Genomic DNA, 16,969 nt, shown 5'->3' on the forward strand with positions numbered 1-16,969 from the left:
TATTGTAGATTTAGCTCTTCCTCTATTCTTATTACAATCAAGACATGCGCCGTGGGCGCGGCACGTTTCCAGACCACTCTTGTCTTTCATCCTCCGTCTTTGCCCGTGATGTTCGACGTGTCTCCTCCCGCATCTCCCGGGTGTTGGGGTGGGGGCCGTCCGAGGTTGCGCACGTGTGATCAGCTACATGCTGGAATGGGACATGACTGATATCCGATGACCAGAAGGCGATACGCCGTTGCAGTAGACCTCCAGGGCTGTTCTCCAAGGCAACTGTGGAGCAGGCACCAAGGTGATTCGGGTGGGACAACGACATAGTTCGTGTCTTGGGTCAATCGAACACTGCATGGACTGGTATGGCAAGAGTACACAGCATCTGAGTCTCCCTCAGCTCACACGACACTTGTGACGTGTTTTCCAGTGTATCTTGTCCATGCCACGTTCGGATAGGTGTCCATTCATTACTCCTGTTCTGTCGAGAAGGCCTACCACATGACAGAACCTTGCGAGCTCACAGTCTCGCGGTGAGTGATGGCACTGGAGTGACTAATAAATAGAGACCCAGGACGCCTGTAATCTGATCCGGGGTTCTTTCGCAAGTTCAACCGGCAGCGAGTCATTCCATGGCAATGCAAGGCTGGTGGTTTTCTTTGGGGCAATAGAAACTTCTTCTGGGAAGGCCTGAGTTCATGGGTTCGACTTTTGTCAAGGACTTGGTAGCAGCGCGAGACAACACGGCATGATGCGAACAAGTGGGGACGCCGATGGGTATTTGGTGTACTCCTTTCTACTGAACATGTAGGCAGAATGACTTTCGACCTTTTACACGGAAGCAAATTGAGTCCACTCTCCCTTGCATCCGTCCTCGATGCCATCTCTTGTTCCCATCTGCCCACTTCCTCCGGTGTCGATCCCTGATCTTGTCCGAAGATGTGGAATGTTAGAACAACATCTCGCCGCAACCTTTTCCAAGTCTGCACAGTCCCTACTGTGCCGGAGACGGACTCATAGAATAGTTGTGGCGACATTCGTGTCGCCCCTCATCGAGCTCGATCCGTGAACCAAAGCCCAAAGGTGTGATGTTTGACGCAGTCCAACGAATTTGGTTGCTGACTGCCGACTCCGCCGAGGCCGATGCCTTCCGCGTCTGATAGCTCCGGGAGATGAATGGCTTGCTTTGCAGGGAGGGTCCATGTGGTCTGCAAAGGTTTTGAGGTTCGACATGATGACTGCGTCCCCAGTGACCTCGAGTTTCGTGTCAAACGAAAGCGCTTGCTTGTGGTCAATCCTGCCTGCAATACCCAGAGAGCGGGGATCCAAAAGAGTTGTTGTTTCGTGATCGCGCGGTTGACATGGATGGCATGAAAGAACCGAATGGTGTGGTAGCTGCTTTGGCTGGTGGTGATTCTTGTTTGACACCAGAATCTGGCGCAGGGTAGGCATGACATGCATTGCCATTCGAGTTTAGGGCCAACTTGAGGATCAATGATCTTACGGGTTGTCGCGTCAGGTTCAAGTTCAGGACTCACAAGTCTGGATTTGGCTGATCAACTCACCTTGCTTCGTTCAAGTCCGAAGTCGAAGACGACTTTGTTTGTATTGAAGAGAGAAGGAGGTAGATAGAATAGAAGGCCACAAGCAGACAGCATGGGCAAAAGAACTTTCAATGTATGCAATGAAGGCATAATCTCGACACCACAGAGGTAGGCACCCACACTGACAGCAAGGATGGAAGCGGTACTGACCATGGAGTTGAGCCTTCTGGCGGCCGAGCCGAAATCAGGTTCGTTGCTTGAACCGACGAGCGTTTGAGAGCTGCAGAAAACTTGAGGAAACGACGACGAGGACTACTACGGCGAAGACCGGTGATGGTTGACTGTCAGATGTCTAGAAGGTCATGGGAGGCGGAACGTTGGCTGGCGTGCGGTGCCGTGCTCAGATGATTGCCGTGGGGGTTGATATTTTCAGAACCGGGTGGCACAATGGGCGAGCATACTGGGCCTTGAGATGGGGTGAAATGAGGATGGAGATGACGAGAGGTCGAATCGACTGGTGATAAGCTTGCCGGGGTTGTGTGGAGCTTGACAGGTTGACCACGTGCAAGTGGTCCCGCCACCCAGGATTCTTCGAGACATGATACTGGCGGCTGGCTCGGACCTGTGAATGCGCATTGTTGACCGTGCAATTGGCAGCATCCCGGGAAGTTGCCTTCAGGAACGCCAATGGTGGCTGGTGGCGTCTGTGATTGACAGCAGTGGCAGGCTGGCATATTGAGGTTGACTTTTGGGTGCAATGCTGACCGACTGGGCTGAGACGTGTGTGTGGAGAGTGTGTGTGGAGAGTGTGTGCAGAGTGTTTGTGGAGTGCGTGTTGGGGAAACGGGACAGGCCAGAATGAACAGGGAAGGATTCATTGAATGCCCTAGTACTTGCCATAACTCGGGTTCTCAAGCTCAACCAACTACCTGTTTAAGAAGGCACCTACTTAAGTACCTAGGTACCTAGGTAGGTAGGTAGGTAAGTGCCCAGGTGCTTAGGCAGGAACCTACCCTGAGGTAGCAACACACTAGCCTTCGAACCACTGGATCATCCGTCAATGATCGTTTCCATGCCATGTCAAGCCGTGCTTGCAATGGTTAATACCTTAGCCGAGGAAGTGACAAGGTACCCAGTTACATTATATCGAGGTCGGTTGGAAGGACAGCCACAGGCATTTATGATTGGGGCCCAACATGGGATGGCTAGATTTCTTTAGGGTAGATGCGAGGACTCTACAATTCCCAATGGAAAGATGGACGATGTCAACATTTGCGAGGCCATGTGGAGCCAACTGGGCCTCCAGAACAGGCACCTACAATAGTATTGGTCCCAACAAGGAGCAATCCTGTTGTCAAGCTGGTGCTGCCACAGAACTTAGTGACATGTGCACCAAACAGAGTGGCAACATCTTCTGCCGAAAAGTGACTCAAAATTGTTGGCCATACTTCAATTTCGCCGGTCAGGTCGTGATTTGGGGAAGTTATTTCGATAGGGTAAGCCTGTGAGTATGTCTGCCATCAAACCGGAAGAGGCAGGGACCAATCTCCGGTATTTGTACTTGTAGATTGTCAAAGTTTGAAGGCCATGCATTGTCGCTAGAGGGCAAGATATATTTGTTCTGGCTCGTGAGGTATGCGTTACGTCCGTCAACAAGGGGGGCATGCATAGGTAAGGCGCCGGTTGATCGCTAATGCAACGAAGCGTCAGAAGCCACCAAAGCACCCGTATTAGCGATGCTGCTTCTCGTATAGGTGTCACTTTTGCATCCAGATACCACTATTTAATTCCTCTGGGCTTGAGCACGGACATGGATTCTTTGCCATCGCGAGACGGGCTGAATTGCTCGGCGCCAGTGTGTGCAAGGCTGAGCCCCGGCCTTGCGTACCGGAAACTCTGCCACAGAAGCATTCTGTGGAGCATGCAGCTGGCTTCTAGACTCGGCCAGTCCCCACAATCATTCTCATTGTGACTTTCCATTGAGGCTTGTGTTTCTTCATCGTGTACTAGCGCGCACAGCACACGAATCGGGCAGGGGAGGCGATAAATAAAACAGGCACAATGCATTGTTCACCCGAAAACACAATTTTTGAAAGAAAGTAAAATATGCGTCTCCATCCAAACATTACACACAACCTACCAAGTAGCTACGCCGTCTCCGGCTGGACGGCCTCCCTTGAATCTCTTATCCTTGAGGCTGTTAGTGAGGGCCGGGGTTCTGGGGTAGGTCATTTTAAGCTATGGTCCGTGCCCCTCCCATTTGCCCCTCCCCTGTAGCATGCAGCTTCGCTGGACACTTGTTAGTTGCTTGACAGCTCCAGCTTAGGACATGTGAAACATAATCGATGCAACAGACCTACCCTTTGGACCACGAATCGCGCACCAACGAAGCCTGGTGGCTGTCACTCGCCAGCACGACAGCCCAACGCCCACCATGGCCGACCTCGAAAGAACAGTGCTGGACTTCTACCAGCTGTCTGACCCCTATCCCGTCGAGTGGCCGGCCGAGAAGGACACGAGCGACGTATCCGAAGATGAGGAGGCCAAGCAGAAGATCAACCGGCGCAAGTCGAGATACCAGGCCCTGGAGCGGGCGGTCAGCAACAGGGTCAGCATGCTCCCAGGGCAGGAGAAGTCTGCGAACGGGGTGGGAAACATCGTCCAGAAGGACGAGCCCGACCCGCTGGGCACCACCGACAGCGTCGTCAGGACGCTGAAGCAGCTCGGCGTGCCCGTGCAGGAGGACCCGCGCCTGCGAAACCGATTCCTCATGTCCTCGACCACGTTCTCCCCGGCGCTGTTCCTCTCCCAGATGCACTCGACGGCGGACACGCAGTCCCTGCTGAACGGCCTCGACATCCTGTCCCAGTCTATCGACCAGAAGAGCGCTTCGCTGAAGGTGCTCGTCGAGTCCAACTTTGAGCGATTCGTGCGCGCCAAGGCTACCATCGACAACGTCTACAAGGAGATGAAGTACCGCGGAGCAGACCCCACGCCGCCGACGAGCCGACCGCGCGCCCACTCTAGACATGCTAGTAGGAATAGCTTTCGCAGCAGCAGCGGCATTGGCCTGTCCAGCCCTATGGTGCCGGATCCCAGGAAGAAGAACGCCCTTGTGAAAGAGAGCGAGTATGGAGTATCGGGGATCAAGGGCCCGCTGCTGGACGTGTCCGCCAAGGCAGAGGACGTGTGGGGACCTGCTCTGGGCGGACGAGACAAGGAAGAAAGACTAAAGGATGTAGCTGCAACCCTTGAGAAACACAAGGAATACGTCGAGACCAGTGCGGCCATTGCGGACAGCATCAAGCGGAAGGACCACGAGGCATTGGTCGAAGAGTACAACCGGGCCAGGTCGTTTGCAGACGAAGCTCGGCTGCTCGCTCAGGGAGGCAGCGCCGAGGAAAAGCTACCGGACCACCAGTTATACCAGATTCTCTTGGCCGCCCGGATGTGGCACGACGTGCAGGCGCAGATCGAGGCTTTCAAGCGAGACATGTGGAAGAAGTTGGTCAATCTCCACACAGCACCGAAATCAGAAACCGCTGGACGGCAGGACCAGCACATGGAAATCATAAGCCTGTTGCTCGAACTTGGCGTGGAGGAGAACCCTATATGGATCTGGCTGCTCAGTCGCTACGAGTACCTGAAGAGCAAGGCCACGTCAACGGCGGACAGGACCAAGGTCGAGATCGAGGTGGCAAGGCGTCGTATCGCGAGCGTCGAAAAGCCAGGCCCACAGGCAATCGCCACGCACTTGAAGACCATCGCACGGCAGTCAATGGAGAGTAAGACTCATTCGTTCGATTCAGCCGACATCGTTGAGTTGTGGGAGAAGATCTATTCGTTCCTGAACAGCATGCTGTCTTCTCAAGGCATCATCGGAGAGGTCGTCGACTTCTGGCAGACCGTCCAAGGGTTCCTGGAGGGAAGGACTCAGACGTCGATGCCAACGGGCTACAACGGCGAGTCACAGAAGCACCACGAGCTGACCCCAGAATGGGCAGCGGATCTACAAAAGGGCACACTAGAACTGGTCGACATGATCCGCGAGAGCGTATACATGTTCTTCATTGGCCCGCCACCCGATGACCTTTCGATGCTCCTCTCCCCCATGCCGTCAGAGCCCAGCACGCCCTTGTCCGCAGCCCTGGGTGGCGTGGCTCTGACCCCCACCACGCTTAGAGACCCCCGGATGAACCTGGACCCAGGCAGCATCCCGCCCCCATCACCAAGACGCGGGGAACAGTGGGAGAAGTACGCCTTCTGGCCACCATGGTCGAACTCGGTCAGTGCCGTGCACTACCTCGCCAAGATCCTCGCCGTCGTGGGCTCGGGGTCGTGCGACATGGCCAGCCTGACGCCCGTGGCCAGAGGCGACGGTGCAGTTCTGGAAAAGCTGAGGACCCTTGTCGGGTCGGTCAGGGAACGGTGCGTGTCGGCTCTGTGCGCCGCGTGGAACAAGGACGCCGAGAACATCAAATACATCGAGGACTGGAGCAGGTCGCCCGAGAGGAAAGACGTCACCAAGATGCCTGCCAGCTTCAAGGCCTTCGAAAGCGCCCTCTTGACGGGCATGCAGCAGATTCTGTACATCTCCGAGGCGATGTCAAAGCCTGGCGCCGGCGATATCGTCCAGCCGCCGCCCACGAAATTGCTGCAGACGGTGCGCAGCCAGTACGTCACGACGCTGTACAAAGCTCTGAGCGGCATGGTGGAGAATGCAGAGCGCTCCGTCCGGAAGACGGACGACGAGTGGACCACCGAGGACAGCTTCGTCGTTGTGAACGGGGCCAGCTCGAGGGTAGCCAGCATGACCGGCGCGACGATCAACGCCGGCGACAGGGTAAGCCCAATCCCGCAGCCCTTTCTTTCCATGCAGGTGACACAAAAATGCTAACCATGTTGTACAACAGAACGTCCGCATGCTGCTAACCCTGAGCAACTTCCAATCCCTCCGGGCAGAGGTCGTCCCAGGCCTGAACACGCAGTTCGAGAACGCCTTCTCCGTCAAGCTCACCGACGAGACGATGAAGATCAAGGACGTGCTGGCGCAGATCGACGCCCGCCTCTTCCAGTCCTACACGAGGCCCTACATCGAGTCCCTCCGCGCCCTGATCCGCAACGGCGTCACGGCGCCGGACTGGGCGCCCGCCTCGCCGGGCGACCGGCCGCGCGAGGTGAAGCCGTACGTGTACGAGGCGCTCCTGAGCCTGGTCCTGGTGCACAGCCAGGTGTCGACGACGGCCGCCTCCCTCACGGCCCAGGTCCTCTCGTACCTGCTGGAGCTGGCGTCGCGGGAGCTCCTCGAGGCCTTCCGCACGCGGCCGCGCTACGACCTCGCCGCGCTCATGCAGGCGACGCTCGACGTCGAGTTCGTCGCGCAGACGCTGTCGCAGTACATGACGGAGAAGGCGACGGAGCTGCAGACCGCCGTGTACCAGGAGCTCGACTCGCGCACCGACAACGACGCGCGCGCGCGCCTGCAGGCCGAGCTGCCCGAGATGCGCAGCGTGCTCAAGCGGCTGCGCGAGGCGAGCAAGAACGAGTTCGCGTGCTTCCGGAAGCCGAGGCGGCGGGACGGCGCGGGGGGCAGGGGGGACACGAGTAGTGTTTCCACCACGATGTCTGCGGCGCCGTCCATATAGTCAGGTCGGTTGTGTTTTTTGCGGGTGGCAAGGAGGACGGGTTTTTTATCTAGATGGCGTGTGTATGTGTATTTGAAGAATCGGGCCTGAACGTGAGCACGAGCGCGCCCCTTGGGAGGCCTTGTCTGTTAGATGGCCTTTTATAATCTGATGCATTGCTTTGCAGAGCCCTAACTACTTTTACAGTCTACAAGTCCCCGTAGTGCCCTCCAGGCAGCAACAGCCTTTCCCCCCCGCCTACTCTCCTCCCCCCCTGTGTGCATTTGATGTGGCGTGACGTGATGTATGTGTGTGTTTGTGTGTGTGTGGATAAGACGTCCCCCCTTGAATCTTGTTGCGAGATTGATGAAAAAGGTGCCGACGAAGGCGGTGGTGTCTGTAATGTAGTCGATATGCTGAACGAAGTATGCATGCATGCCTCCCCCTTGTACTCCAACAGTTGGCCCGCCCCCCGATCCAAGCCTCAGCCCTCCGTATAAGCGGTAAGGAAGTAGGTCGAGTGTGAAAAAAAAGGTTGCAGACGCAGCCAAGTTTTTGTCAGTCAGTGGTAATTGATCATGGTTCGTCGTGGGTGGGTAGCTGAGTGGCATTCAGGAAACTGTGGCATGTTTCCTTGTGCCGCGCATGTGGAATTTGTTTCCCCATCTCCCTCCCACCTTACAGCTTGGAGATGATGGCGGCGGCGTACTCGTGGGTCTTTGCCTTGCCGCCGAGGTCACCGGTCAGGGCCTTGCCCTCGGCGAGGGTGGCGAAGGCGGCCTTCTCGATGCGGTCGGCGTAGTCGCCCAGGCCCATGTGGCGCAGCATCATCATGGAGGAGAGCAGCAGGGCGGTGGGGTTGGCGAGGCCCTTGCCGGCGATGTCGGGGGCGGAGCCGTGGACGGCCTCGAAGATGGAGCACTCGTCGCCGATGTTGCCCGAGGGGGTCAGGCCCAGGCCGCCGATGAGGCCGGCGCACATGTCGGAGAGGATGTCGCCGTAGAGGTTGGGCATGACGAGGACCTTGTCGTTGTAGGGGATGGGGTCGGTGGTCATCTTGAGGCAGGTGTTGTCGAGCAGCTCGTCGTCGAGCTCGATGCCGGGGAAGTCCTTGGCGACGTCGCGGGCGGTGGAGAGGAACAGGCCGTCGGACAGCTTCATGATGGTGGCCTTGTGGACGACGCGGACCTTTGTGCGGCCGATCTCCTGGGCCTGCTGGAAGGCGAAGCGCAGGACGCGCTCCGAGGCCTCGCGGGTGATGAGCTTGATGCTCTGGACGACGCCGTCGACGACGGTGTGCTCGATGCCCGAGTACTCGCCCTCGGTGTTCTCGCGGATCAGGACGGTGTCGACGCTGTCGTAGGGGGTCTTGTAGCCGGCGACGGAGCGGCAGGGGCGCAGGTTGGCGAAGAGGTTGAAGGTGCGGCGCAGGGTCAGGTTGAGCGAGACGTGGCCCTTGCCGACGGGGGTGGCGAGGGGGCCCTTGAGGGCGACCTTGTTGCGCTCGATGCTCTCAATGGCCGAGTCGGGGATGGCCGTCTTGCCGTCCTTGATGATGGGCGTGACGTCGACGGGCTCCCAGGCGACGGGGGCCTTGGCGGCCGCGAAGATGTCCTTGACGGCCTGCGAGATCTCGGGGCCGATGCCGTCGCCCTCGATCAGCGACACGGGGTAGTTGCCGTTCTTGTCCTTGACGCCGTTGTACTTGGCCACCCTCTCGCCCGAGATCCACCTCCTCTGGCATTGTGTCTGGCTGAAGGCGACGGTGGCGCGGGGGGCAGCTGCGCGGGCGAACTGGCGCCGGGCAGGGGCGGCCATGGAGCGGACGGCCAGCATTTTGGGCGATGTGGTGTGGGTGAGAGTCTGTGGGGAGAGAGGAGAGTAGTAGTGTGGCAGGCAAGGTGGAATGGCTGGTTAGATTATAAGCCAATTCCCAGAAACAAGCACGGCAACAAATGAAAGGTATGCTGCCGGTGGGGAGGAGAGGAGGTCAGACCACGGGAGAGAAAAGAGTGCGTGGAAGAGTGAGTGAGTAGAGTTGAAGTTGAGAATGTTGTCCAGAGTAACACAGCAAAACGTCAACGGCAAGGTCGAGGTCAAGCAAGCCGCCTGGGGCCGAAGCTCCTGCTGGCTGCTGGCTGCGGGTGCCGTGCCCCATCTGCCAGCCGCTAAAAAGATTCCACCCGCCAGGATCTCTGCGCCATTTTGCCTTTACTCCGACATGGCCGAACATACCCGACTCGGGTCGGCCCCAAGACCGCCATCTCGCCGAGCTGCCACCGCCCCGCTAAAATTTATTCTATCTGTTGCCTTATCGCGAGGCTGCTGAAGTCTTGGAGCCATCAGGGTCCACTCTAAAGTTCTGTCTGCCAGGCTGCATTCTCTCTGAAGACAGACCGCGGCACACACTCCCACCTCCCACCTCTCTTCGACAGCAGCCCAACGACGAACCCGCAACCACCAACACACCAAAACCCAACACACCCCACCCCTTCACAATGGGCTCCAAACGCCCACACGACGAGGTCGACGGGGGAGGAGCAGCCGCCGCCCCACCCCCAGAGCCAAAGAAGCGCAAGGGCTTCCGCGTAGGGCCGGAGAACCTGCCCGACGGCGCGTGGCGGCGCAAGAACACCAAGATCAAGCACGAGCTGATCCACAAGGCAAAGCTCAAGAAGGACTACGCCAAGGTCAAGGCGGAGCTGGCGAGGGGGCGGGATGGGGCCGCCGCAGGGGCAGGGCCAGGGCCAGGGGGCCACGGGCCACACGTCCACCCCGACCGCCAGCAGCAGATGGACGACGACGAGAGGGACAGGCAGCACATGAACCCGGAGCGGCAGCAGGCGATCCTCGACGGCGAGGAAGCAGCACCCCGGCGGCAGCGCAGGCAGGCGAGGAGGGATGACGAGCCAGCAGGGAACAACAACAACAACAACCAAGACGGAGGAGGAGGAGGAGGAGGAGGAGAACTCCAAGGCGAGAGAGGAGAAGACGAACCCACAATCACACCAACAACAACAACATACCCACCACCACCATCACCACAAGCTCAAGAACACGCACACCGCGGCCCCAGACCGCCCCGCGACAGCCGCAGGCGCCGCCCAGACTACTACACCAAGGCCCTAGAACAAGGAACCCACAAGAAGGCCGAGGCAGAGGCGCGCGCCGCCGAGGCCGAGCGCCGCGACAAGGAGCGCGAGCGCAGCACCGCCGAGCGCGAGCGCACGCGGCGCGCCATGCTCAAGGCCAAGGGGTTCTCGGCGTCGGGGAGGCCGCGCGGCAAGCCCAAGCTGGGGAGGGAGAGCAAGGTGCTGCTGGACAAGGTGAGGCGGATGGTCGGCGCCTGAGGGAGGCGGGATGGCGACGGCGGGGGGGCAGGGGAGGGGGGAAGGGGAGGGGGGGAAGGGGAGGGGTCCAGGTTGGGGCGGGTGTTTGTTTCTTGCATGGCCATCATCATGATGGGGGGATCCGTGTGAGTGTACGCGCGCCCCGGGTAGATGGACAGATAGATGGATGGGGAGGGAAAAGGCCGAGACCAGATGATACCCACGGCAGGAAGCCGAGAATCAAGCGAGCCATCCTTTTGATGACAGACCGGGCCGACAGCTATATCTTAACTCGTGAGTGATCGTTGTTGCCAGCTGCTGCCCCGTCACAAACGCCCATTGTCTGCGGACAGTCATTTGCTTGTCTTGAAGAAGGGCGCAAACTATAGCCCTGCCCGACGGCGAGGCCGGCTGTAGAATATGAAAGTGTCAGCCCATTCAGCCGTCGTGCCAGCCTCACAACCACAGCCCCCTTCGCCATCCACATACTGTCACACTGGCCCTCATCAAAGACAGAGTTTTCTGGGGGACGGGCATGATCTGTGCCGTCTAAATTCAAACCGTCGGGGGGTCTATCACTGTTCACTATTTAGGTATTTGCCGCCAACGCCAACACCCCCAAACACAGCATTACAGGTCAAGTGGTCGTACAAGCATGCCGGAGAGTTTCACGTTCCTTCTGTTCCGAATTGCGCTCGCTATGGGGCCTTGTGCCGCAATCTGCTACTCGTGTCCACCCGTAGGTAGCACCATCACATCAAAACCGCGCCCGAAAAAAACAAGTTCTCACTCGTCCTTGGGGGTCTCTCGAATGGGTAGAGCATGGGTGCCCTGTGCAACGCCGGTAGGTCTGTTTTCTTCAGAGACTGACTCCGAACGGGTCAGGCCTGAGTGGTGTGCGGGCTCGTGTGTCACCGAAGCGGTGTTGCCGCCGGGAGTGATCTCTGCTAGTTGTCGTTCTGCGTAGGAGGCTCTGCATCAGCGTACTGCTGGGTCTCAGGCCATGTCCTGCACGGCTCGTGACCCCAGACTTACCTAGGTCTCGGATGCGATGCCGGAGCATCTGGTTCTCCCTGGTCAACATCTGAGTCTCGGCCTGATAGAACGCGCTCTCGTCCCTTCCGCCCAGCGCGAACGGTTCCCCGCTATCCTGGCTGATAGACGTAGATCGAAGGCGTGGCGACGCACCGCGGCTGGGGGTTCGGGACCGGTGTCGCAGGTCACTGCGCGCCAGATCGAAGGAGCTGCGAGGGAAGATGGGCGATCGAGGGAGCGAGCCCGAGGCCGACGGGTTCGGTGCTGTGGAGGGAGGATTTGACGATGTGGATATAGGTTGTGCTCCAGGGCCTGGAGTGGTCACACCGGGCGACTCGTCACCTGCGATGGCCGAGGATGACTGGTTCTGGTGAGACTGGAGTTGCAGGATTTGAGCCTGTTGCTGGCGAATCTGGGATAGTAGGCGGTTCTAAAAAGAAGCAGAGGTATTAGCATCTGCGAACAGGCAAGGGTCCAGAGAAATGACAAGGTCATGCCCTACCACTTGAGCCTCCTGCTCAGCCTCAAGCTCCTGGTGGAGTTCGCCCAAGCTCGGAGCTCTGTTGTGATGCGGATCGGCCATCAACAGGGGCGAGCCGATGCTAGGGCCAGTTGGGCTGGTGAAGCTACTCCGGTGGCCGTGGCCGTGGGTGGGCGGATGGGCTGAGTCAGGAACCATCTCGCCAGGCCCAGGTACGGAGGGGTCGTTGATCTGTAGGTTGTGGAGGACCTGGGACCGCCTTCGTCCGTTGGTGGGAGAGGTGAGGTGACGCGAGAGAGAGCCAGAGGATCCTGTATGGGTGGGTCATGTCAGCTAGGCGAGGCCACAGAGGGGCGTACGATTATTGGTCAGGACCAAGGTAAGGCACGGCTGGGAACGAGTAGGCAGCATACTCCGCGAGTTGGAAGAGCGCTCATGCTGCAGACCAGCGTTGACGGCGGCTGCAGCCTGCAAGGAGGTTGAGGCGGAACGGCTTGGAGAGGGCGAGCCGTTGTGGCCGTGGGCCGGGATGGGCTCGCTGCCGTTGGCGTTGGCATTGGCCGACATTGTGGAGGTGGCAGCAGAAGCAGAGGCGGAGGCGGAGGCAGAAGCTGAGACTGGGCCCGCCGATGTTGCGGCTTGAGAGGAGGCTGACGACGAGGCAAGGGGTGGTGGTGGTGATGATAGGGCCGAGGAGGGAGGCAGAGAGTTGATGTCTGGCATGCTGGAGCGAGTGGGCCCCTCTCCCTGGTTTTAAAGGAGCGCCTGGGGTTTTTCTGCCGTTTGCTCTTTGACAGGTCAGTTGTAGTGAGTGAGTGAGTGCTAACAGTAGATGATGGTAGGTCAGGCAGGAATAATGCACGTGTGGGTGTGTGATTTCTTGTCCCCTCGCTCAATCCATGTACAAGCAGGCAGGTACGTAGGGGCAACTGTTCCTGGGGTTATGGATGATGGCGGGGCCAAGCTGGGGGAAGCTGCGACGAGTGGTAGCTAGTGCACGTACCGAATACCACAGTAATAGTGCATAGTACCGCAATGACAGGGATTTGAGAAGTGGGGAGACTTGCTTGACTTGCTTGACTTGCTGTTAGTGAACCTCACTGTGCTGGGGCCCCGGGAAGGATGGCAGGTGAGATGGAGGGGCACCTTGCGTCACAGGGCTGCACCCAACCCCGAGTCACCCACCTCCAGGCAGGGGTTCGGTTTCGTTCGTCCCATTCCCACCCTCGCCTAACCTACACAGTCAGTCGCTGAGCGTCTGCCCGTTTACACGCCCTCCATTCATGCCATCCCTTCCTACACCACCCAACGGGCACATAGACGAACTGTCCGACCGACAGTCGGCCGCAAACGTGCAATTGCCATGTCGGTCTGGCAGGCTGCCATGCTGATCAGGACCGCGTTTGGGCGCGCCACATGACCACTTCCAAAGGGGCAAATCCCATCCATCTCGATGTTCCACCTGCATTGGAACATGGAACACCGCGTCCGATGCCTGCTGTCCTCGAGCTCGTCCCCCCGGGCCTAAAATGAGGGCACTCCAGCAATATATCGCACCACTGACGCGCACACGACCTCCCAGACCGTACGACTTTCTGCACTTGTGGCTTGCTGCCGTCTCAAAGGGGGGGGCCTGGGTCATTCAAGGGTTTCTTTTACAATTTGCACAGCACAGCAGATGGTTGTCTTTCTCTCGGCCATCATCACATTTTCATTTCAATGGTTCGCGTCCCCATGACTTCTGGTCTTAGACAAAGATGGCGTCTGGACCCTGGAGACCCTGGATGTCTCTTCCATCAATTCGGGCAACCCGCCCTCGTGCATGATAGGCTCGATTGGGGTGGTGGCATCGGGAGCTGCTGGTAAGGCTGGCGTGACGGGGAGCCGGGGTGGCTAGAGGTTGGCCAAGCTCGGCCGGGTCGGTTCCTGACCCCGAAGTGGCTGTGATCATCGAGCACTTTAGACCTGGTAAAGTTCACCTGACAGCTTCCCTCGGCCCACTCCAGGACGGTCTTGGGTCGCACATGCCATGTCTCTGGTCTCGACATCAGCCGCTGCGCCTCAGACACGTTTTCCCCAGGCAGTGGTACCGAGGCAGGGTTGCTTCACGTATCCAAAGTCAGACTACCCTTGATCGTTAGCAGAGCACCTAGTATATGCAACTGATGACAAGTTGTTCCAGCTTGTCAGGAGGACTGCATCAGAATGATTGTCCCTTCCAACACCATTTCAAGTGCTTTATGCGGACACAAGGGATCATTGTATGCTCTAGGTTCATGCTGTTTTGGTGTAATCTCATGAGTGAAGGCATGGCCCCAGACGATTCAAGGCTGTGTTGGATTTTAGGATCTAACTGGGTGTCATCCTTGTTCCGTATACGTCCAAAGCCAAATACGGCACCTTCACACACCGAAAACAGTGGTAAAAATACGATAACTGAATCCAAGTCTATCAGATTATTCAAGAGATTTACAGCGTGGCTTAGTTATCAAAATAATCCTGATCAGCTACAACCGTGATTGTGAACAGATAGTGACAATGGGCATTTAACCAACAAACATCCACTGAGGCGTGGGGTACGCCTCAATAGCAGATGTTTTTCTTGATGACCTGTTTGGATGCCCACTGTTCTTGTGGCGAGGACCACCGTAAAGCTCGATAGCTGTTATTAAATCCTTGTCGCCTCAACATTGGTAGCGTCCATGCCGCCTCCGAACTCGATACTTGACTTCTCTTTGCTCCACACAAAGGGGTTCATTTCCAAAGACGTTTTAACTCACTAAAACTGACTGAACCACGCATCCAATTAATAGCACACGGACTGCCTTTGTGCTTCGAACAGTTCAGATAGATAGGTGACCAAGCACTGCAGGGCCTCTTCCCCATGAGAAATCATTTCGGACTGTTTCCGGAAGGATCTTGGCACCATGGAAGGAGAATCTGAAATGGAAACATGCTCTTTCTGATTCGTCGTTTCGCGGACAACACCTCTGTGAGTAAGAGTAGGACGCAGAAGGAAATAAAGGGCAGAGAGGAGGCAGAAGAGACAATACCACCAAGCAACAACCCCGGAGGCAAAGTAACTTGCAATTCCCGATGTACCATTCACGATATCCTTGACCGGCTGTTACATTTCGACCACCTTACACCAGCTCATCAGCTAATGTATTAGGAAACTGATACACCGAAAACGACACCCATGACATGTTTGCCGAGGACTGTAAATGTTAGGCTCAGGTGGATGACCGCTGGTGACTAAGATGACAACTGGAATGATCTCCCTGGTCACTTGGCTCTCGGGTCTTTTGGACCCAGAATCGCTTAATAAATGACTCAATTTGACAAGGTACTCTGAACCCGATACACACATGCATACATATCTGCCAGCTCAGATCTCATCTTCGTTACATCTCTCAACACAGGTCAATATTTATTCCTCACGATTTCCTTGCAATCCACCTAGTTCCCTTGAATACCCAAGTTGAAACCAGCCGATAAGAATCGAAACAAAAGAACGGGAGGGTTGATGCAGGACTTCTGGAGATCTTCAGACAGGCACGGAACCAGCCTATGTGTGTGGTTTCGCTTCTATACCGTATACGTCCGAGGAGCGCTCGTCGGTCAACCGGGGAGCCATGTTGCTAGACAAAGCCCCCGTTTTTGAACAGAGACGTTGAAAATTGTTCCGCGGCGCAAGCTCCTCCGCAGGGGACAGGCAAGGGCCGTTCTGCCACCCTGGGGCTAACAATCCCGCAAAGGTGGCCAGGGGTGCGGCAAGGATTGACGGAAAGACCATGAAGCCTCCAGGGACCTCGGGGGGGGTATCTTGGGATGCGATTAGACCACAGGCGTGTGATTGACATTCGGTAGTTTTCAGTTACAGTGAACTAGTATCAAGCCCTGGAGGCCATCTCGCAGAAAGTTATACGTAGGAGGTCACACAGGCCCGGCGTAAACCCAATAATACTTTACTATAGATGGTATTATTCCTACAGGAGATAATCCGATAGGCGGTTACCACTTGCAACAAATGTGCAAGAGGCGGCTTTTGGACGCACGAGTTGCCTGGGTTCTAGTTGCCCAGGTGCCCGGCACTCACTAATAAATCGCCGTCTCCGCTCTGCTATCAGTATCAAGAAACCTCTCCTGCACCAGTGCCGGTGGTTCGTCCTCATCCCGAGCTGCAGCCTCCTTCATCTCCATGTCCTCCAAGGTCCGCATGGCCGTGGCGCCGTCTACCCCTGGAGGTGGATCGTTCTTTGAGAAAGTGAAATTCCGCAGTGGTCAGCAGACAGAGGGACTCGTGCGAGAGACTACTAGTACTATCAATTGATCTGTCATTTGATATGTCCCGAAGTCACTTACTTATCCAGGGAAACCTTGGAACCGCTCTAGTTTCTCTTCTCTAGTCATCTTCGCTGTTTCCTCTTTTACATCTTTGACTAGGGCCATCAAGTTAATTTTCTGTGCCGATGAGTTCCGAGCGCCTGGTTGATCTGGCAAAGCAGGTGCGTCTTGATGACGATCGGAGGCCATCTTGGCCTTATTAATAGATTGCGGATCGGGTGAGATGCTAGTGAGGCTGTTATTTATTATTATCAGGATGAAAAAATTGAGTTGCCGTATGGACTATTTTGTTCTTCAAGTTCCTCTCGTGCTATAAGGACAAGATAGATGCAATGTGATTTTACATAGACACAATGATTTTCGCTATCTAGGTATGAAGGCTTTAGATATCCATGCTCTGCGCTAAGTCCGGCGAGATGGAACGGGAACGGCTGCCCAGGTGTGCTGGTGCCATCCGGACTGCCTGCTGCTCGGCCCAGTGGGGGTTGGAGAAATGTTGTAAAATGGCCCATACAAGGCACCTACTTCTAGGTCCGACCAACAAGTCTGTCTGCCCAGCACATGTACGCTGGTTGCAGTCCAGACTCGATCGAACAATGTAGACCACCCTCACTCAAC

The 16,969-nt window shown here is 56.8% G+C and overlaps 4 protein-coding genes across 4 annotated transcripts; 2 read left to right on the forward strand and 2 right to left on the reverse strand.

Annotated features, from left to right (window-relative positions):
• Positions 1-3,969: 3,969 nt before the first annotated feature.
• Positions 3,970-7,180, forward strand: KVR01_003517 (uncharacterized protein; the record flags this gene model as incomplete). The annotated part of the gene is made up of 2 exons (XM_044791869.1): positions 3,970-6,378; positions 6,449-7,180. The coding sequence occupies 2 exons, from the start codon at positions 3,970-3,972 to the stop codon at positions 7,178-7,180; spliced, it is 3,141 nt and encodes a 1,046-aa protein (XP_044648532.1).
• Positions 7,181-7,837: 657 nt separating this feature from the next.
• On the reverse strand, positions 7,838-8,995 carry KVR01_002006 (isocitrate dehydrogenase (NAD(+)) IDH2; the record flags this gene model as incomplete). The annotated part of the gene is made up of 1 exon (XM_044783654.1): positions 7,838-8,995. The coding sequence occupies one exon, from the start codon at positions 8,993-8,995 to the stop codon at positions 7,838-7,840; it is 1,158 nt and encodes a 385-aa protein (XP_044647021.1).
• Positions 8,996-9,657: 662 nt separating this feature from the next.
• Positions 9,658-10,509, forward strand: KVR01_003520 (uncharacterized protein; the record flags this gene model as incomplete). The annotated part of the gene is made up of 1 exon (XM_044788269.1): positions 9,658-10,509. The coding sequence occupies one exon, from the start codon at positions 9,658-9,660 to the stop codon at positions 10,507-10,509; it is 852 nt and encodes a 283-aa protein (XP_044648535.1).
• Positions 10,510-11,006: 497 nt separating this feature from the next.
• Positions 11,007-12,949, reverse strand: KVR01_002283 (uncharacterized protein). The gene is made up of 4 exons (XM_044793836.1): positions 12,418-12,949; positions 12,026-12,315; positions 11,524-11,953; positions 11,007-11,447 (listed from the first exon to the last, which is right to left on the reverse strand). Exons 1-4 carry the CDS (start codon positions 12,725-12,727, stop codon positions 11,275-11,277), a joined length of 1,203 nt encoding a protein of 400 aa, XP_044647298.1. The 5' UTR covers positions 12,728-12,949; the 3' UTR covers positions 11,007-11,274.
• Positions 12,950-16,969: the final 4,020 nt, after the last annotated feature.

This window comes from Diaporthe batatas (genome assembly GCF_019321695.1).
Source record: "Diaporthe batatas strain CRI 302-4 chromosome Unknown Contig00003, whole genome shotgun sequence".
NCBI classification, from domain to species: domain Eukaryota; kingdom Fungi; phylum Ascomycota; class Sordariomycetes; order Diaporthales; family Diaporthaceae; genus Diaporthe; species Diaporthe batatas.